The following is a 23,295-nucleotide window of genomic DNA, read 5'->3' as shown; positions in this document are numbered from 1 at the left end:
ATGATGCCAGAAAACCAGCATCCACAACTGCTGCCACTCAGTCAATGCTGCAGAGCAGAACTGAACAGCAACACTGTCCCTCAGCAGGGAGGCCTCAGCAATCCCTTGCGAACTTGCCATCCCTTAAATGCCTTTGGCCCATTTTCTTCTAAAATTGAAGAAAATGAATACAGATAGCCACAAAGAGTGGCAAATGCTTTTCTAGACAAACAATAAAGTTAGGTTAGGATTTTTAATCATAGGGCTTTTTGTAACTTCAATTCTTTATCTAGTATTTATTCTTCATTAGGATCATTCACCTGCAATAATCTGCTACTGTAGTGTTAAAGATTAATTGATTGTTTCAAGTATTTTGAAAGGGCATTTTTCCTGTTCAGATATGTATTGGCAAAAACATTCCAATTCTTCAATTTTAATTCCTTTTCCTTCCAGGGAACTCATCTTATTCTTTTACTTTTTGGTTGTTGGAGGGTGGATAGTGTGGGGTTTGTTTTGTTTGTTACTTCTTATACCTCACTTCCTACTAAAGAAACAAACACTTTTATGTAGCATTTTCTTACAAAAACAAACAGTACAAACATTTTGCAACAGAAACTTGTCAATTTGTGGATAAGCTTGCTAATGGAAGGGGTGGGGTGAATAAAAAAAGAAAAAAAAAATCACACGGATTTCATACACAAAACATGAAGAATCAGAGGCTCAAATACCACCTACCCCCCACACACATTTTGCTTACTTCCTTTTGTTACTGTGTTGTCACCTTCCCAGTCCCATCACTAATACAGGGCTAAACAGAATGAAGTGCTATCCAAGCAGTCTAGCCTAGTATTTAAATGAATGCAGAGATCTGCATAATAGCTTGGGTCTAACAACCCAGGTAAGTTTTATAGGCTTGAGCCAGGGTAAACCAGCTTTTTAGGACAGGAACTACATCTACATAACAGTCTGTATGCCTACATGAAACAGCATCTTTAAATGTCATCATATTCTTTCTGGCTTTGAAAAATAAGATGTCATTCACTGATATTTAGATGTGAGCTTCCTGAAAAAGCAGAGAAATATGCTATAAATATATAACTTAATAGAACAAAGGGTTTTTTCTACTATTTAGAAGAGTTCTGCCCCTTGATTTCTATGCTTTATCTCTGGGTATAACAATCCAATGTACAGAAAGAAAAGTTTTTTTAAAAATCAAGAGTTTTGTTAAACTAAATTTTGAAGTACTGTACTATTTCAGCTGACAAACTGTCAACAATCTAGACACAAGAAAGGTGGATGTGAAAAATCTTATCCTTCCTAAAATTAATTTGCCTCATGCCCTTTCAGGTAGTGTAAGACTTATCAGTAAATACTGACAAATATGCACAACCTGCTACTGCTAAGAAGAGAATACTCCTGTTACTGAACTGTAAGGTAACCCAATCTGCCCAGGTTACACAAAGCGAGTGTACAGGCAAGTGTTTCTGTAAAAGCCATCAAATAACTCAATTTCTATTGAGTGTTTTTAGTGACCACTGCTGCAGCACACTGTTACGCTGGAAAAGCTGTTGTGCATTGGCCGTACATAGTAAGATTTTGCTTGGTACTAATGTAGTTTTCTTCTGCCATCCACAGCAGCATTTGTGAGCCCAGCCAGAAAGAAATATTAAGGTAATAAGTTCAGACACAGGGGCAAGATCTGCCCAGATCAAAGATAAATTTCACATCCTCTTGAGAAACCCTTAAACTCCAATTTCCTGACACAGTTTCTGTAAGGGGATTTCACACTAAATTGCATCTTTCTCTGGAGAACAATTTTTAAATGACCAACCAGAAACTAGTATGGGCAAATCTCACAGAGGAAGACAATTTAGCCTTCCTTAGCTTCTTGGGTAAGAGAGATTACATTTAGTGACAGAAAAAACAACATGCAGTCATAAAAGTTGTCTAAGTTATGGTATGAGTTGTTGAGTTTTAGCATTAGCTTGTAAAACTACACTAGAAGAGCACCTAACTGGAAATCTAACACCAGTTTGTACCAATCAGTGTTACATCTCTGAAAAAATTGCAAAAAATTCTCTCCTAGAAATGGCATTTGTGTTCACATCAGAGTTTCTCGGGGATGTGTTTGGTCACATATCATTGTAACAATGGCTATTAAGTACACCCAAAAAGAAAAAGAAACTCTAGGCAAGGGTAAGAGCTTAGAGCTTTTTGCTTTCTGTGGAAAGTTTTCAGATTAAGAATACAAAATTAGTCCTCTTTTTCAGCTAGCATGTTGAATAAAATATTTCAAATTAATACTGGCCATAAAACTTGGTTTAGTGATTCCCATAAGCTAAAGAGTGGATGCCATTGCTGTAGATGTTCAATCTTAGACTCTTATTTATGTCTCTGAGAGCACATGTATAAGTATAAATGACATTGATCTTAAAATGTTTATTCTCACTGGCTATAGGAAAGCACAAACTTGTTAATCAGTCAGTTCCTTCTGTTAGTGTTTCACTAAAATAGTGAAATTACTCAAAAGTAACCTTCTGCCATTACCTAACTTCTCTTACTTTTCCAGTACTTGGGAACCTGAAGGATTCTCAGTAAAGATCCTTTCCTCTCCTCCTTACTGTTGTGTCCAAAGTATTCAAACTTGCCACCAGGTTCAGAAGGGACCACTCTGACCTTTCAAGTGAGCCTCTTCCTAGACAACTTCCTTTCTATGCAGCTTCTCATCTCACTCATGCCAGACCAGAGTCCATGAAATAACTAACATGGTAAAACAATGTTGCAACAAAGTAGCTCACTGTATTTCACCTCAGAAATAGTCATACTGAATTTTGCATCAGTTCCCTCTTCCACTACTTCTCTCTCAGGTAAATCAGCAAAGCATGACAAGAACCTCTTCACAAAGCATGAAAACCTTTTCACAATATCACACCCTAAAAAAAAAAAAAAAAAAAAAAAAAAAAACCTTCCAGTACCTGAGCCCGGATCACACTGAGACAGTGTGTGTTGTGTCGCCGCACACACACCTTTATTAGCATCCATTGTTTGTAAAGTTGCTGCTTCTCATCAAAGTTACTCCAACCACAGAAAAAATAAATCACCATGCTGTTCATTCTTGAGAGAATATGAGAATAAAACTCACCATGCTATTCATTTTTGAAGAGGATGAGCTTGCTCTCTGCTTCCGTAGGCTGTTAAGCTCTTCTGTATTTCCAGCCTTCGGTTTTATGATCAGCCGACTGCCTCCAGCAGTACCTTCTGAAGAGGATCTCAGTCGCTTCTCAACAAATCTGCCTTCTCGGTATGGACTGAAGCTATTGGCAAGATCAACTACAAATCAAAAAGCAACCAGCAATCATTAGAGAGCTACTCTCTACAGCTATTTTCTTAATGAGAATGCTCCTTTTCTTGAAATGTTTACACTGAAAGGTAATCTTATAAGAGATGTTCTATAGAAATCAGGCTCTGCTCATCTAGACAGAAGTGTCACCTGGGTCACCAGTTTGTTGTTGAGTCCCCATCGACTAGCACACTCAGCACACTGCAGCCCAGTACATGACTCTTCACAGAATCCAAAAGAACCTTTGCTCCATCCTTTCCTTTCTCCCCCTGTTCTAGGACACTTCCAAACCACTGTCTAGTAAAATCCACCAGAGAAACTATCACCAGTTCATGTGCGCCAAAACCCAACCTGCCTTACCCTGAGTCCCAAGGCAAGTTCAGGTTTTGCAGGGCCAAGCCACAGCTTAGTTATCACTACATAGGACAAGGATGTACACTGGTTTCAGGTTCTGTTTAGCTTTCCTAGCTCAGCCCTGCATCCTCATCCTCCAAACCCAGTCTGCAGGTGCAGGCTGAATCCCAGTCCCCAACTCCAGTTAAGCACATTAGAAAAGAGAAGAAAAAAATTACATTTTGAGGTGTTAGGGCAAGTTTAGAGATGTGAAAAGAGAAAAGCCTAATAACATAATAAATACAACACAGAATATCTTCTTTTGTCTTTTGCAAGAGAACGGATATTTTCTGTAAGGCTTCTCAAAAAAATCTGTGTCACAAAAAAAGTATTACATAAATTATTTCTATAGTAGGAAATATATCAAACCTGCTTATAGATTAATGTCATGTTCATGATGCTATCTATAATAATACCAGCTGTGAGGCCAGCTATGGAAGAGAAAACATCTATTACCAAAGAAAACACATGGAAATATTTTGCATTCACATCTGGTTTTAAATACTATTTTAGCAAGACTAAATGCTCAAACCAGTTTGTTTGTAACAGATATAGCTATTTATAACCATATCTTACTGAATGACATAAAAGTTTTTACTATATTTGTAACATTTCATATGGCAGGATTGTGTCTTTTTCCAATGGTCCCTTTGCTTGGCCAATTTCTAATTTTAAATATATTCTTCACCACACAAGTAAAAGAACAAATTACATTTTGAACAGCACTATAGAACCCTAACAATCATGATTTTTATACAGTGCAGTGTTGGCTCTAGTGTTTCTGTGAACATTTATCCCATTTACAAAAATCCCACTGTCACAGTTTCAACTCCAGTTAGCTGCTTTTCAGAAATGCAGACTAAATATACAACTGCTGATGCACGAGTTTCAAATGCACTGTGTATTTCTAAACATCACTCTGAGCTGCTCATTTGCTGTTCTGCAGTACTCTCTAATAACAGATGCACAAAAGGATGAGCCATTTACAGATGAGCCAATGTTGCAAGAAAGACCGAGTGCTCAGGACCAGTAACATACATAAATGGAAATGTTTTTTCTCCCAATTGACTAAGGTCTGAGGGAGAGAGGTCCTTTCTAGTGAAAGCTAATTTAGTGGATTAATTTTACTTATATTGCTATTCACGTACAAGATACCCAACAGACACTTGCAGTGACATATGATTCAAAAAGCAAGATTGCTTTTTGATTGCTTGTAATCTACATGATTATAGTTTACACTCAATCATCTTCTAATACAAACACTATAAATGCAGACATGTTAAGTTTCACAACTTTTGGCCCGCCAGATACAACCTCAGGGTTATGCAACAAAGCACCAGTCTTCAGTCTAGTTTGAAAAAATAAACTGTCAGAGGTGTCCTTCACTCAAGGGCCTGGTGCCTTTATTCATCTGCATCTAGCTAGAATGGGATTTCTAGGCACATCCTTTCCACTTAATCTTGTTAATATTTCCAAATGCTTTTTCATAAAGTAAAGATCCAGTGTGAAATTTAGCTGGTAATTAACTCTCTCTGTTTCACTGATTTCATAATGAGAACTTGCACAATGTTATTTCAGATAGAAGCAGAAATAACATCTTTCATACTCTGCCACAGAAATACCCAGTCCAAGCCACTCTGTATCATTAGCTGAATAGAGCAAGCAAGAATTGGGAAATTACAAAATCCAGATCAATACAAGATAAACTGTATTATTTTTCATAACTGGACTGAAAGAAGGTTTTTCTCTGATGGTGCTTGATCTCAAACAATGCAATGCTTTGGTTCAAGTCCAAAACAGGCACACCTCAAAAATATCCAATCTTCAGCCTTCATCAAGAGACAAGGATCAATATTCTTTCTTAATTAATTTTCTACCACAGGAAAGCATAGTTACAAACAGAACTGACAGGTGTTTTCAAACTGTAAAATATGAACTCATAATCATAGACTTTAATTCCTACCATTTCAGGAGGAAGACATAATTCATAACTTTTGAACTTTCTAACTAGCACCTCCAACTGCAAAAACACTTTTATGACCAAACAATATTTACAGAAGAACTGAGAACAAAAAGCACACATACACCCCAAACCCAATAACAAAAAGACCACATGACATACCTTTAGAACAGTTTGTTTCATAACCCTGTTGTGGTTTAAAGGACTGAGGTTCAGAACATGGAACGATCTCAGACTCCTCTACAGGAACTATCCCTCCTGTGTGCTTGGACGGTGTGCTTACATCTCTGTTCCCACTCAATCCCTGTGCCTTTGAAGAGGGTATCCCTGGTTCTTCTCTAAGCTGTAACTTGAAGTTTTCTAAATGTGTGTCTGCAGAGTTAATTTCTCCTATGTGCCTGGCATTGTTGATATGTAGTTCATTGGCTTGCAACGACATTTTTGTTTGACTAGGAGCTGAGGCTTTGAATAAGGTACTAGAGTCAACGCTACACAAGCTTGCAGGACTCACAAGAGATACACCAGTAGAATGGCCAGTACTTTCTACAAAATCCATTTCCCCCGCAGGAGCAGCAACAGGATTAAGGATCTGAGAGGTAGAGACACTGTGGCCAAAATCTTCTGCAAGCAGCACCCCAGTCCCGTTGCTGGCCAGAGCATCGGCCTCCGAAACAGAATCCTCTGTCAGGGCAACAAAGTCAGAGGGCGTCTGGGCAGCTGTAAGGTCAGTTGAGAGCAGTGGGGACTGTAAGGAGCTTCCCATGCACTCTGTTGTCTCAGCTGAGCATGAAGGAGAGGACTTGGTGATCACAGGTTCACTTTCCACATATGATTTAATGTCTAGCAAACACCTGGACTGCTGCACAGAGGAAACAGACTGACTCTCTGGTACTGGTTTAGAAAATTTGTAGTGTGAAGAAAAAGATTTAGGGAGAAGTTTCCGTGTGGAATGTTTGACAGAGTATCGGCTCTGCTCCTCTGCAAAGCCTGAATCATCACCCTCATTCTTCCCAGAGCTTATGCAATTTATAAAGACATTCTTATTAGCTGAAGGCTCCTTTCCCTTTTCAAAATCGTCTGTCAAAGACCTTGTTATCTTCTTGCTACGTGAGCTGCCAAAGCCAACTGAATGTCTTCCTCTGCTTTTAATGTGCTCCTCTAAGCTCAGTTTTTGAAAAGCGCTGAGAGAAGACTGGGCACCATTTGTGACATTAACATTTTGACTAGCAGAGTCAGGCTTCTGCTCACTTCCTTTCTTGTTATGGAAGCTAATGGAAGGAGTGCGGAAGATACTCCGGCGCTTGCCTGTGCTCCCTGAGCTGGAGTTAGTGCTGGATGGGGAGGATGTGTGGGCACCAATGGCATTAGCAGAAGAAGGTGAGGAGGGAAGAGAGTCGTGTCTCCGGCTACCACTTCTCCTGAATATTGGCAACCGAGATACTAGAGTCGATCGTCTGGATCCTGAGTCCCCCATCAGGGCACAAAGTGTCCGTGGCTCTTCACAGCCAATAAATTAATCTGGGGTAAAAAGGGAAAAAAAAGTTATTCAGCCTCCAAGTCCACTTGAACAGGCTTTACATCACCCTAAATGCAACATCAATTTTCTGTATAGCGGCAAGTTGTTGCATATGTGTTACTGAAGACTTCTAGAGTTTCAAAGTGATAGTCAGTAGACAGCACTGAAAACCCAGCAGCTGAGCAAAGATGAGGATGAAAAAGTGTTATATTACATATATATAGTATTATATTATAATGCAGATCATGATGCTTAAGAGTATAAAACGTACATGCCGAAATATATACAAATGTCCTTTTATGCAAGTTCTTAGAACAAGTCACCTTATAAACTGTAAGCTCTATTAAGAGACTTGATTTTTCATGATTTGGCTAGAACACATTATTTTGTGTTCCTGAATACTCAGATTTTTGCAAGAAAGGACTGAACTTTCAGCTGAATTGTTAATTCCTTTATATGCTCCTGCTAAAGGGTGTATGTATCACCTTACAGCAAAAAAAGTGTTGGCATTGCAATCAAGCTAAAATATGCATCATGAAAAATTCTTCCTAAGGAACTACAAGTGCTAGGAATTTACTGTCAAAACATGGTGACATGTTTCTAGATATGAACTTGAATGTTTCACTTGAACACTCCTCTGAAATCCTCTTGTAGCATACTTGCTCACAATTAACTACTTTTGCAGTTGTTTTGAAATCCGTGAAAAGTGTGTCATACACCCTTAGATTTTTTTTTTAATAAATATTTAGAAGACAAAGACTCATTTTTATCAGCACAGCAGATATATCAGTTCTATCTCCTTTTTGTTCTCATTCCCAGGCACAGCTACAGGTTGGGCAGAGAAGACATTCAGAGAAGCCCTGCAGAGAAGGACTTCAGGGTGTTGGTTGAGGAGAAAATGAACAGGAGCCAGCTTCAGTGTGCACTTGCAGCCCAGAAAGTCAACCATATCCTGGGCTGCATCAAAAGAAGTGTGACCAGCAGGTCGAAGGAGGTGATCCTGCCCCTCTACTCTGCTCTCATGAGACCTCACCTGGAGTACCGTGTGCAGTTCTGGTGCCCTCAACATAAAAAGGACATGGAACTGTTGGAACAAGCCCAGAGGAGGGCCACGAGGATGATCAGGGGACTGGAGCACCTCCCATACAAAGACAGGCTGAGAAAGTTGGGGCTGTTCAGCCTGGAGAAGAGAAGGCTGCGTGGAGACCTCATAGCAGCCTTCCAGTATCTGAAGGGGGCCTACAGGGATGCTGGGGAGGGACTATTCATTAGGGACTGTAGTGATAGGACAAGGGGTAACAGGTTGAAACTTAAACAGAAGAGGTTTAGATTGAATATAAGGAGGAAGTTCTTTACTGTGATGGTAGTGAGGCACTGGAATGGGTTGCCCAGGGAAGCTGTGAATGCTCCATCCCTGGCAGTGTTCAAGGCCAGGTTGGATGAAGCCTTGGGTGATATGGTTTAGTGTGAGGTGTCCCTGCCCATAGCAGGGGGGTTGGAACTAGATGATCTTAAGGTCCTTTCCAACCCTAACTATTCTATGATTCTATGATTATATAAACCATCACTGTAAGAGACAGGACCACTGAGGGAGCAATAAAAACACATGATATGTAGTTGCACAAATAAGAAAGGCAGTAGGTATAATGCCCGAGTGCAACTTCATGAGCTGCAGGTGTTTAGCACGTAGGAATAAAAATCAGGTCATTTATCTAAACAATGTTTGTATGTCAAGTTCAAAAACAAATTCATTCATCTAATGATCACTACAACAAATATCTACAAACAATATACGTACTTATGCAGTGTATATATATGCATACATATATTAAAATAAAACTGGGAAGACAATATTTAAGTATTAATAAAAGTACATGTATGTTACATTACTGTGAACAAAAGGGTAACACGTAAGTTCAGAGGCTGTTTCTGACTAAACATTGAACTGTACTTTCTGCATTGTTAACATGTTTTTAAAAAAAGCTCGTACAGCTCCAGCCTGAACATGCATTGCCAGACAGCCACAATATTCACAAGCACTGGGGATGAATAAGCAATTCTGTAGTTTAAGATGAAAGAAATAGTTTGAGAACAGTCACTAATATAAGTCACTGGCGATCTCTGGTGACACTCTAAACCCCAACCTAGACAATGCCTAGGTTCTGCAACTGAAACCCAGACTTGAATTCAGTATGACTGAGACCAAACTGATGGTACAGACACACACAGGTTATCAGAATAATTTCATATCCACCAAACTGATGCACAGCCATTGTTCCATTTCACTGACACATAAGGTAGGTTGCATTTACACCACTTTTAAGAGCAAAAGCGCAGGCAACAGCACAGAGAAGCTGAGACCCTGTGAACCCAGAGGCTTATGTTATACCAGCTTGTTCATCTGTCTACAAAATGGACTTCGGAAAGATGCATGCAATCCTCTTCACCCTCCCTGTACAAACCTCTCAGTTCTTTAACCACCTCCAGACCTATTGTGTTGTGGGTTTTTTGCTGTTGTGAATATCTACTTGTAGGCATGCTGACATGTATATATATGCACATACACAAAACCCAAGCCTAGAGATTCTGGGGGCTCTTCCTTGTATTTTAAAGAGACATAATAACTGCTGAAAAAAAAAACCTTTCAAATGCAGTTTTACAACTGTAGCAGATGAGCAAAATATTTTTTAAACAAATCAAATCACCATAGTGCCACAGAAAGGACTTATGCTCAGGCAAAGCATTTGCTCCCATCATTCACTCTCCTGCCCACACTTTGTCAATTCACTGGAGAACAAACCATCCTGGTTTATAATCATGAAATTCACCAAGTTGAGAGCAGAAGGAAGCAGAAAACTGAACAAAAATCACATACTAACTTTCGCTGGAAATACTAAGGCTGTGTCTAAATAATAATAGAGATTATTCCTAACAATATTTCTAAGAATATACATGGCCTTAGCTTCCCAGGTGGTCATAATTTTTAATACATTATCTCTAACTGCAGATAACAAAATGGTTTTTATTCAGTCACTCTTCCCTTACATCTTGAAGGAAGAGCACAAGCTATCAACATTTCTCTTACTGACTAAGCAGCAGAAATCCTCACCTATAAAATATGAAGTAATTATAATATACTTTTCATTCTAGGTCTGCAATAACTATCAGAGGACATTTCTTAAAACCTACACATACATGTACACATACACGTATAAATGCATATATGAATGCTTACGTAAATATACAGTTCAAATATTTTGAATGCTGCATTAATATTTTGATTATTTGTATATATTATTTTACATATACACACACGCATATACATTCTGAAGTGTATTAACTGCCAGTGCTTTTCACTGAGTTGAAATAACAATTCTACCTGTAACACAGGAAAAAGTTGTATGTATTTCAAACTGGTTTAACATTATTAGTATTACTTAATACCCTCAGATATTAAAGAAGTAAAATCTTTCATTGATTTTTTTGCTTATTGCAGAGGTGTTACAAACTGCCATACATATACTATAATGGGTAAAATAGGAGGTGTTTCCTTTCAGCATCCACATTTAATGTAATTAGCTGTACTTTCCACTTTATAGAAGTAACCCTTACAAAGCAAAATTCACTCCAACTGCATATGCTTTAAAACCCACTAATTTTCTGCTGCCTAACACTCTCATCCCTGTTGGCATCCTTCTTAAAAGCTGCAACAGAGAAAAAAGAAAACAGCAGAGAAAGACACCTCTGAAATGCTATTATGCCATTCCAGTCAACTCTTTCACACTTAAACTGGACAACAATTCTAATTCTACACAATCAACCTACGACCTAATACAAACTTCTGTGTGTTTTAAATTTTTACAGTTTTTAGAATAGTAACAAGTAGTCAAATAAAAAAGAAGGATGAAGGAAAAGTGGCAGTCCATGAAAGTTTCAGTTAGATCAGGCCCCTTGTTTAGGACAAATTATCACATAACGTGAACAGCCAAAAAATAGCCTACACCATATGCTGATATGTCTGATTCTTGGCCAAATACACAAACCATTACTTTGCAATACTTTTTAATTCTAAAATCCAGTTACTGCTGAAACTGAAGTGTTTACTCCATGTTGCAACAGACAGACATTCAAATTTTGCTTTTATTGGAATGGACTTTTGATGCACAACAAGACAAAGTTTGATATATTACAGGAAAATAAGTAAACTGTTTTGAAAACATTTAATTGCAGCCAAAGTAATGGTGGACTATTTGAGCATCTTCCCCACTTCAGACAGTTTCCTGAGCTCCTGTGCTGAAACCAATGCAAATGAGAAACAGGCAAAATATGAACAAGACATTTTTTCTCTTATAAGCAATTTTAAAAATTAATCTAATAATAATAGTTTCCTTTCACACTGGCCTGCACCAAAATGTTGAAAAATGAAAATTATTCTCAAAAATAACTTAAAGTCACGTACTTAATCTCCAGAGAAAACAAAAAGGCCAATTTTTTTATTCTTGGAGCTTATTTTTTCCTTTGAAAGATCATCTTTGGAGAACCATCCAACTACACAATATTAGGTTTTTATCTTGCCTACAGCAGTTGTATGAGTATAAAAACCATAAATTTACAGGGCAAGAATTATATAAGCAGCTCTATATTTTATATATTACTGCAATTTGTCAAAAGAAAGAAACTACTCAGCTTCCAGTGAATGCAACAGCAAAAAAGAAAAAAACAAAACACAAATATTAAATCAGCTAAAATTGTCAAAACATTACACCAATGCCTCCAGAAAAATCTACCCCACCAGCTAAAAAAACCAAACCCCAGCATTTCTTATTTCAGTTTCTGCTAAGCAGTTACTCACACAAGTGTGCCGGAGTGAAGTGCATTCAGTGAAGAGCCACTCTTGCTGGTGGGTGTGAATGCCAGCAGATGGAGCCGTGGATCTCCTCTTTCATTGACTGCAAGTGTGAAAAAGCAAGTCAGTGTCTGTTACACTTCTCACTGCCTTTCAGGTAAAATTTAGGACTCCAAATTATTTGTGACGTTTTCTATTATCATAATTACGATTACATACCCAAAGCTAATATATACTCATTAAACAGAGAACTGTAATGCTTAAGCCAGTACAAACACTCCTTTTATAACCAGCCTGCTACTGTCTCTTAACACTTTCTGAACAAAGCTTTCCTGAAGATGCTCTCCTTAAAGATGCACCTCCTAGAAACATCAAAGAATACATTCTACACAAAGAACAAAACTGAATTAGCTAAGTTTAAACTGAGCGATGAAAGGCCCCAACCTTCAATCAGAGCAAAACATCAATACTCCCCTGCTCCTTACATCTCTCCTTCACAGCTGTATGATTTTTAGGCTGCACTCATAATTTAAAGAAGACGATATATTTTCTCTAATGATTTGAATCAAGAACCATATAACAAAGCAAAACACACTGAACTAATATGTGAAACTTAAACTGCAAACATGCTTCATCCCTCAAGTAAGCATTACCATATGACAGGCAGCAAGGGACCATGTAAGAGAAAGTCTTTATAGGCAAGCTGGCTTCAGACCTAGAGAAAAGTGTAATTCACCCCAGGATCCAACAAATACCCACCAAAAAAAGGTGAAAATAAATATTTTTAATTTTTGGTGAGTTGACAGAAGTCTTAATGCAGCTGATGCACTCACAAGGCCTGGTCCTTTAGCCATCACAGTAACATCATAGTAACATCATAGCCTGTGACTCCCACACAGATCATAAAATTTTCATCAGTCAGATTCCAGCACTATATTGTCCTCAGCATTTAAGTATACTTGCTTCAATATTGTTTCAATTCTATTCCAATATTATTTGTCTCTTTAGGACATTCGTGACTTGGTTTTATGAGCAATCCTATACACAAAAACATAAGCCTAAAAAAGCCATTAAAATATTGTTTTACATCTAAAACAAAAGCAAACACCTGCATATAAGTTCTTAGGGCTTTAAATATTACAAATGACAATAAATGCCTGTACAGTACAACGCAAAAGGTAAAAAAGGTGGGATTACTAACACTGAAGCAATTTTATTTTGCAAATGAAATGAGTGAAATACGTAATAGCCCCATTTGCTTTTGTGAATAATACTTTTCCTTTTTTCTTTCCTTCTGCATGTAAACCTCACAGCATGGTACACAGCTCAAGAATGTATTTTGTGGAACAGCAGCCATAGCTGTCTTCTCAGTGCAAAATTTCTTAAGCTACTACCACTTCTGCACTTACTCGGAGTTTATTTTTTTTCTATAGTTTTTACAAACAAAAGAAGACTGCCCAACATATACGGCCTACTGCAACATGACAAAGGATAATGGTTTGAAAGTAAAAGAGGGAGATTCAGGGTGGATGTGAGGAAGAAATTTTTTTACAGTGAGGGTGGTAAAACACTGGCACAGGTTGACCAGAGAGGCCGTGGATGCACCATCCCTGGAAACAGTCAAGGTCAGGCTGGATGTGGTTCTGAGTAACCTGATCTAGTTCAAGATGTCCCTGCTCCTTGCATGGGGGTTAAACTAGACGACCTTTGAAGGACCCTCCTAAAGTAAACTATGATTCTGTGAACTGCTATCCTAGTGCTGGGATGAAATCAGAAGTGCAACAAGCATTCAAAGAAAACTGGAGACAGGTTGTCAATATATTTTCTTTTGACTTTAAACTAGCAAAAGGCAAGCGTTAGCATGAGACAGGTAACAAACAACTTATTCTTTCATTTATTATCAACAGGTATGCAAATTCATCACATTTGTGTTAGATAAACTGTGGGTTTATTAAAAGAGAACCAGGAAAAATGATTTCTAGAAACCTCAAGGAGACAGTTCTCTCCTAACTACATTTAAATCGCGCCCAACTTCCAGTGCCTCTGTATTACACCAAAGACTATCTCAAAGCACTTCAGTACAATACAGAAAATAGCAGGACAGAAGTGGAACAATCTTGCTAGTAGTCTTTACACACACCCACCAGCCAATTATACTCCAGTAAGAGCTGGGATCATGTACTGCCAAAAAGCTGACTGTGTGAAGGAGATAAACGATTAATTTCCATGTATTCAACCATCAGACACAAAAAGGTCAGAAACAGGGCAAGGACCATACCACAATGAAGCAGTTAGTCATATTCATGTTTTAGCATGTTTTATTGGGTTTTTCAACAGAGAAGAACCCATCTCTTTCACTTCTACCACTTATTTGAATTCTGAAGAAGTGTACGGTGCGTTTCTTCCAACATCTGATACAGACAATGCTTACAGGTTAATTAGAAACAGTTACAAGTATAAATAATAACCTGGAAACAGAAGTATCGAAGACTTAAGGTCCTTTCCAACCCTAACTATTCTATGATTCTATATGCTTGTTTGTGCATAAAATGTCACAGCATCCACTTTGCTGATTACTATTTCCAAATGCTGGATAATGTAAGCAATAAATTATTCACTTTTAACAAGAGAAGTGTGACTTACACAGGTACCTGGGTGCACAGGGAAATTATACCATAACACGACAAAAAGACATGGACTGATGTTGAGACCTATTTTGATGGATAGAGATAGCAGCCTGGTGACAAGGTAGCAGTCAATAGGATCAAATGGTATCCTTCTTCCCTCACATTTTTCTCTCCACTCACCCTCACTCATGATGCATGGTGGTCATTTTATGATGCTTAGATAGCAGAAAATCTCATTCAATTAAGGCTTTCAGGAAAATAATTATGGTTGGACTTCACACTAAGTAGTAATTTCTAACAGTAACTAAATAGTACTTACTAATTAAGTAACTGGGGATGTGCTCATATTTAGACAGTGATTTGACTTTCAGCTGTATTTTATTTTAACTGAAAAGGAAAAGCAACCTAGAAAGAATCAAGAATCTTGTTTATTCCTTCATGCAGGAGAAAAGCAGCCTCAGCCCAGGACTGTCGGAGAGGGAGAGTCTCCTTGCCAGCCGTTTGCTTCAGAATTCAAGTGGAACAGATCAGCACTGTGCAAACCAGCTGGTATTCTCATGAGAAAAATACAGGCAATAACATGCTTTAACTCTGTACCCATGTTCACTACATAAAATTTATCGGTAGCATGAAGCAAAGCACCAAGATTGGCTACAACTCCCACAGCCATTCAAAGCATCTCTATCGGCTCCCCCACAAAACAACAACAAAAAAAAAAACCAAACCAAACAAACAAACAAAAAAAAGAAAAAAAAACCTTGAAATATTCTGCTCGCTCATAAGACATCATAAACCTCTCTAGAGCATGATCCAGATGATTTGTGCAGTCAGCCGTGAATTCAAGTTCTGCTTTAACGTGCTCCTTCTAAAATCTGGCTTTTGACATATTACAAAGGCGTCCTATTGCTCATTTCAAGCAACCATCTCATAACTGTCTCAGTACTACACAGTCCCAGCAGAACTACAATTCTTTGTTCTGTGCTCTCCCGTGCCTATTCCTCTTACCTTCCAGAATCACAACTTCAGTGTCATCAGCAATTTAGTTTGTATGCTAAAGCTCCCTGCACATCTTCCAGACCAACTGCTTTTCCAGGTGCTGCCTGTTTCTGCTACGTATATGGCAACTACGGTGACAAGGGTTGAGGTCATTTATTACCTCTATCAGCAGGTGAATGTGTGACCTTAACTGCATTAAAATTGACCAAATCTTCATCTGTTGAAAATTCATTGGGCTTCACTGAACTGAATCATGCTGACTTAAACCATGTGGTCTTTCATCCCTACAAGCCTCAGTCACCCCATCTCTAATTCTTTAACTCTTGCAAAAGCAACACTTGGATATGTACGACCTCATCACTCCTAGTACACAGATCCCAGTTTAAGTGGATGGAAGCAGGATTTTGTTTGCGTATTTTTTTTTATGCTGACCAAATACAAAATCCTTTAATGGATTATAATGAAAATCACAGATACATGGAACCCCAGCAAGTCATAAAATCATAGAAGAGTTAGGGTTGGAAAGGACCTTAAGATCATCTAGTTCCAACCTCCCTGCCATGGGCAGGGACACCTCCCATTAAACCATGTCACCCAAGGCTCTGTCCAACCTGGCCTTGAACACCACCAGGGATGGAGCATTCACAACTTCCCTGGGCAACTCCTTCCAGTGCCTCACCACCCTACCGGTAAAGAACTTCTTTATATCCAATCTAAACTTCCCCTATTAAAGTTTTAACCCGTTACCCCTTGTCCTATCACTACAGTCCCTAGAGAAGAGTCCCTCCCCAGCATCCCTGTAGGCCCCCTTCAGATACTGGAAGGCTGCTATGAGGTCTCCATGCAGCCTTCTCTTCTCCAGGCTAAGCAGCCCCAACTTTCTAAGCCTGTCTAAGCCTGTCTTCAGGCTGAGAAATCACGCAGTTCTGAAGATCCTGACATGTGTGCTCCACTCCTATGTCTCCCTAAGTGTCTGCTTAGAGCTTCTGCTGAAAGTAGTACTGAGATAGAGAAAACAGTACTGAGAAAACAGTATTGAGATAGAGGAACCAATGGTGTACCTTACATCCTCACAATGAAAAGGATGCGGCAATTAAGAAGTACTCCAGGGTATTCAGTTAAAGGATTTTTAAAATAAGTAATCAGTGTGGCTAATAGTATTCATGAAAACAAACTGTGGAAGTTCTGCCTAATATTAGGCGGACTAATTTACAGATCAGTCTTTAATAATAAGGTAATTGTAGTACCTCACTGTAGCAGCTGTTGACCATTTTACACAAAAATAAAATCATTAACAGCAAAAGGAGTAAGAATGCTCTTTTCCAAATTCCCGTAAGAGCAACAGAAAACAATTCTCAACTCATACCCCAAAACAACTCTGGTGGTGCAAAATGAGCCAATAGTCCTCACTGACTGTGCCAGAAAAGGTACTCACAGCTTACAAAACTAATGAAAGAGAACCACATGATTCCTGTTCCCTGCAGGCTTTAGCACATGTAAGATGCATGCCTCATGAGGCCGAATGTTAAATACGTTCATAATTACCATCACCAATATTGTGTAATTTTATCATTTTAATTACAAACTAATTGCTTTAGTTTCTTTTTCTGTTAATGTACTTTACTGGACATCACTTATAAGAATACATTTTTAAGAATCCACCATACTACATTTAGAAATAATCACAGTATTTACCACATTATACTTAAGACATCTATGAATCTAAGCAACAACTCAGGCAATTCCCCTTTCACTATATTGAAAGCACAATTATTTCTGGATTAATCAGACTTATTGCAATCTGTCATCTTGCTAATAAAAACAATAACAGAGAAGGAAACTCACGACAACTGAATATATGCTCATATACTCAAATTCTGATTGCAAGTTGTTAAACACTGAAACACAGTGCCTCACATTTCTGTGGCAGTAAGTACAGCATAATTTAGGACAATCAAGTGCCATAGCAGTCATGTCCAGAAACACATACACCAAGTTCACACATACATAGTAAAGACATACATTTTGATTTGAAAACTGAAGGTTAAGAAGGTCTAAGCCCAAGCCCACAAGGCACGCACAGAAAAGGGAAGAATAAACCAGTCTGCAAACTCAGAACTGCCTAACCAGAAAAAAAACGAAACAGCATAGAAGTTCACAGGAGCCCTTAGAAAAATAAACATCTAATGGAAATCAGTAGCTCATAGGCACAAAACACAGAATTCCCTTAATGTTAGCATTCAAGCCAAAGTCCAACACAGAAATGTTTACAAAAGATGTTTGTTGTTTGTTTTTTTTTTTAATCTGGTACTTGTATCATGGAACTGTTATCACAGTTTCCATTTACCCCAAGTACTAAATAACTATCCAGATGTTAGATGGAAGAGTAAGACTCTCTGAAGCCATCAACTGTATTACCTCTACTTAGCAAATGATCTGCTCTGTGATCAAATGGCCCATGAAAACCTATCCCTCTCATTTAACACATGGATCATAGTCAGGCATTTAATTTTGTCCTTTAAAAGCAACTTGAGACAACTAGATAGTAGGCTGAAGAAAAGTATTACTGCATTAACAGAGAATTATGATACATTTATACTAGGAACATTTTAACCTACTAGATATTTTAACTTCACATTTCAGATTCAGATCCTTGGATCTCAGGTTATTTCCTAAGAATCAAATACTAAAACTGATTCCCAAACAAATACTTCTTCCAGGCATCCCCTTTAACAGAAAACATGCTGTAGGAGGAAAAGGTGGAGGCAGGGAATGGTGAAAAGCAACCCTTTGAAAACCCCTGCTTTTCACCAGGGAATGGTGAAAAGCAACAACAGGCAAGGAGAAATACTGACTACATTAAGGGAGTGCGTTTCCAGAAAAGGAGAGCTGTATGGTGGCTGCTAAGAACAAATTACTCGGCTTGTTTCATTCAGCTTTCTTGAGCAACAAGAAAGTGTACACATAGGCCCAAAATGGGTGAAAACAGTTCCTGCAGTTAACATACTCAACTGATAATCTTTTACACCTGCCTTTTGCTCTAAGGTTTATTGCCTTACCATATTGCCTCTCACAACTGAGGCAATTACCTGTTAACTTGAACCTCCTTCCACCACTATTTTCAGCAGTTTCTAACAGTTACCCTCAGAACTGGTCAGAGCAGGTGACAGTTAATCTTATCAGGTACCACTTCTACTGTACATTCCCAGATGTCCCTCATGTACCTTGCCATTGTTAACTAAAAAAAGCTGTACAGCTTTGTATCGCCTTTAAACATGCCTTCAGGTTTGGTAGGAAGATTAAATTGCTCTTTCATTACAACATGTAACACACATTTTCCCTCCAACAATTTCCAACATACCAAAATGTTCAGCAAATAAAAAAGATACAGAAAAAGGTTAGCAAGGATGCCAACAGCAACAGAGAAACAATGACAGAAAAAATTTCCCATGTCAATTCCATGTGGGCAGTTTGAAGAACTATCTCAAGGCACAGAAATATAGAGAACTTGTAAGGCAGCATCCTAAAAGGAGAGATGTCTACTGAATACAAAAATGCTCAGAAACTCAAAGAAGAAATTAAAGTCTCCACTCAACCTAGAGAGGAAGATAAATGTCTAGAACAGACCGTTACAGAAAAAGCAGATAAAAAATGCAAAATCATTTTAAAAAAGGAAGATAATAAAAGAGGCGAAGATGGAAAAATATAAATTCGGTGACAAAACCATAATCAAGTGAGGAAGAGTCCTAAAGTCATCGAGATGACCAAGGTGGTTGGTGACAGCCAGCATGGCTTCAATAAGGGGAAATCCTGACTGACCAATTTGATGGCCTTCTATGATGGGGATATGGAGCTATTGGAAAGGGGTAGAGCAGCTGATGTCATCTAGCTGGACTTGTGCAAAGTATTTGACACTGTCCCACATGACATCCTTGTCTCTAAATTGGAGAGACATCAATTTGATAGGTGGACTACTCAGTGGATAAAGAACTGGCTGGATGGCCACACACAAAGAGTTGTGATCAATGGTTCAGTGTCCAGTTGGAGACCAGTAAAAAGTGGTGTCCCTCAGGGATCGGTGTTGGGACCGCTCTTGTTCAACATCTTCGTCGGTGATATGGACAATGGGATTGAGTGTGCCCTCAGCAAGTTTGCCAATGACACCAAACTGTGTGGTTCAGTTGATACGCTGGAGGGAAGGAATGCCGTTCACAGGGACCTTGACATGCTTGTGAGGTGGGCTGATGCCAACCTCATGAAGTTTAACCATGACAAGTGCAAAGTCCCACACCTGGGTCAGAGCAATCCCAGGCACAGCTACAGGTTGGGCAGAGAAGAGATTCAGAGAAGCCCTGCAGAGAAGGACTTCAGGGTGTTGGTTGAGGAGAAAATGAACAGGAGCCAGCTTCAGTGTGCACTTGCAGCCCAGAAAGCCAACTGTATCCTGGGCTGCATCATAAGGAGTGTGACCAGCAGGTCAAAGAAAGTGATCCTGCCCCTACTCTGCTCTCGTGAGACCTCACCTGGAGTACCGTGTGCAGTTCTGGTGCCCTCAGCATAAAAAGGACATGGAACTGTTGGAACAAGTCCAGAGGAGGCCATGAGGATGATCAGGGGACTGGAGCACCTCCCATATGAAGACAGGCTGAGAAAGTTGGGGCTGTACAGCCTGGAGAAGAGAAGGCTGCGTGGAGACCTCATAGCAGCCTTCCAGTATCTGAAGGGGGCTTATTAGGATGCTGGGGAGGGACTCTTCTCTAGGGACTGTAGTGATAGGACAAAGGGTAACGGGTTAAAACTTAAAACGGGAAGTTTTGATTGGATATAAGGAAGAAGTTCCTTACTGTAAGCGTGGTGAGGCACTGGAATGGCTTGCCCAGGGAAGTTGTGAATGCTGCATCCCTGGCAGCGTTCAAGGCCAGGTTGGAGAGAGACTTGGGTGATATGGTTTAATGTGAGATGTCCCTGCCCACGGCAGGGGGGTTGGAACTAGATAATCTTGAGGTCCTTTCCAACCCTAACTATTCTATGATTCTACAATTTTCATTTTTTTAAAGATATCACATGAAAGAGTTTACTGACACACTGCTTAATGACATTATCTCAGAACTGGTAAAACTCAACGGGAACCCACAAACAGGACCTTCTGAACAAGTGTGCCAAAAGGTTCAGTTTTTCTTGTGCTAGCTCATAGATGCTAACTAATTCAATTCTGCTGAGCACTTAAGCACATGCTTCACTTTGAGAATAATCTCATCCCTATTCAGTAAAACACTTAAAATCGCATACTTAACTTTCAAAATATGAGTGGTCCCATTGACTTCAAGGGGACATAAGCACAATGCTGAGTGCTTTCCTGGATCAGTGCACAAGAATATAATTTAGCCTTCCTTCAAGTGGATGATTTGGACATACTGAGTCTTACCATTTTATTATAAAAGATGGAATGGTAAAACTTTAAAGGGTAAAATTAGCTACATGATAACTGTAAACCAAATTGCCCCATTCTGAATGCCTTTCTAGGTTATTGTAAAGGCTGAAATGAATTCACAGTACATTTTACACAGCAAGAACAAATGAATATATTATTTTCTTAAATTTATGCACAACCCTAATTGCTATGCAGCCGCAATTAAGAAGATCTAAGAAACACAAAACCAAGATACCATATGGCTCTCAGTTCCAAAAATCAGAGACACAAAAGCAGATTTCACACATCTGCATTTGAACATAAAACTTAGATTACAAGACAGCTAAATAACACATGTCTCCATGCTTTCCCAAGTTTTTTAAACACAGTTTCAAATGCATAAAAGAGGTGCCAAAAAAAAGAGCCTGGGTTTTTCCCAATTACCTCCTAATAAGTAAACATTTTGCACATAAATACGTAATAATTTTAAATTAAAAACTAATTCAGTAGTACATATTACTCTATTTCTACATATATACTTACGAGATACCAACATTTACATATCACTGACCTCTGACTAAAGATGTTTTGCTAATTTAGTTATGTTTTTTTGAGGTAAGTAGCTTTGCACATGGCTACTTTTACCATCATTGGTAAGTCTGAAGAAAGTTGGTGGTGGGGGAAAAGATTAATAAAAAAGAAACGAAAATTCAGTAAATTAAGCTGCATGACCTCTTTTACTATCTAAGTACTCACAATGGAGTTCAACACGGCTACAGCAAGGTCCTACAGCTGGGTCAGAACAACCCCCAGTACCAACACAAAATGGGGGATGAATGGATTAAGGGCAGCCCTGCAGAGAAGGACTAAGGTACTGGTGGGTACAACACTGGACAGAGAAGGACCACAAAAATGATCCAAAGGCTGGAGCCCCTCACCTATGAGGAAAAGCTGAGAGAGCCTGGAGAAGAGAAGGCTCTTGTTCAGCCTGGAAAACAGAAGGCTCCAAGGAGACCCTGCTGTGGCCTTTCAATACTTAGAAATGGCTTATAAGACAGAGAGAGACTTTTCACCAGGCCCTTTAGTGACAGGACAAGCAGCAACAAATTTAAACTAAAAAAAGTTAGGTTTAAATTGGACACAAGCAAGAAATTTTTTTATGATGAGGGTAGCGAAACACAGGAACAGGTTACCCAAAGAAGCTGTGGATGTCCCATCTTTGTAAGCATTCAAGGCCAGATTTGATGGAACAACATGGTCTACTAGCTCATGGTCATGAGCAACATGGTCTAGTGGAAGGTGTCCCTGCCCATGGCAGGGAGGTTGAAACTAGATGATCTTTAAGGCCCTTTCCAAACCAAACCATCCCATGACTCTGCAAGTGTCATGGTTTAAACCAAGTCCCCCTACTCCCAGAGAGTTAGGAAGGAGAATCCAAAGAATGTAGCCCCCACGGATTGAGATAAGAACGGTTTAATTGCTAAGGCATAACACAAAACCCCTACTGCCATTTACTACTACAAATAATAATGATACAGCAAACAGCAAGTGAAAAGAATACAACACACCACCAGCCACCGACCCATAACTCACTCCACCCTGCCTGGCCGAGCACCATGTGCTCCCTCCTCCATTTTTCTCCAGAGCTCCCCCCTCCAGCCTTCTCTTTCCCAATATGCATCCTGGGCATCACGTGCTATGGTATGGAATACCTCATTGACTAGCCTGGGTCAGGTGCCCTGTCTCTCCTTCCTCCCGGACTCCCCTCCTCCACCTGGCTGGAAAAAAACCTTGAACAAAAACACCCTCAAAACATGCTCAAACCATGACAGCAAGTCTGCCCAGTTCCCAGAGCTACAAAGTATGGAAAGACATATAAAAACTGTCAGCTACACAAAGTGTGCTAGAATAACTCCATAAAGAAAGAGACCCTACATGCTAGTGTCAATTCCAAGTAACGCACAAAGATGCCCCAAAACTGATTTTGAGACATGTAGCTCTGGAATAGTCCCTTAATGAGCAACATAAAAATGAAAGTAAGTGACACAATTGAAACTCTACTCGGTAGAAAAACATCTTCTGGCTAGAACTGCTTAACATGGCTGCTGAAAAAGGTCCTCCTACACCATAGCAGAACATGTGAATGTCTTTAAAAAGCACCACACATTTACATTTTAATACAAAAAATACACTAATCTCCATATATTCCAGTTTTTGTGTACCCCTTG

The 23,295-nt window shown here is 39.1% G+C and overlaps 1 protein-coding gene across 2 annotated transcripts in view; it reads right to left on the bottom strand.

Moving 5' to 3' along the window:
* CCSER1 (coiled-coil serine rich protein 1) overlaps window positions 1-23,295 on the bottom strand; it is a 446,682-nt gene that overhangs the window by 358,375 nt on the left and 65,012 nt on the right. For both annotated transcript variants that reach the window (XM_034065046.1, XM_034065047.1), the window contains exons 2-4: window positions 12,041-12,137; window positions 5,835-7,190; window positions 3,122-3,309 (exon numbers count right to left, since the gene is read on the bottom strand). In XM_034065046.1, coding sequence (XP_033920937.1) covers window positions 3,122-3,309; window positions 5,835-7,146 — 1,500 coding nt within the window. In that variant the 5' untranslated portion in view covers window positions 7,147-7,190; window positions 12,041-12,137. The remainder of the gene's footprint in view (window positions 1-3,121; window positions 3,310-5,834; window positions 7,191-12,040; window positions 12,138-23,295) is intronic.

This window comes from Melopsittacus undulatus, chromosome 7 (genome assembly GCF_012275295.1).
Source record: "Melopsittacus undulatus isolate bMelUnd1 chromosome 7, bMelUnd1.mat.Z, whole genome shotgun sequence".
NCBI lineage: Eukaryota > Metazoa > Chordata > Aves > Psittaciformes > Psittaculidae > Melopsittacus > Melopsittacus undulatus.
The sequence above is the reverse complement of the archived record's forward strand: the minus strand, read 5'-3'. Positions and strand labels throughout refer to the sequence as shown.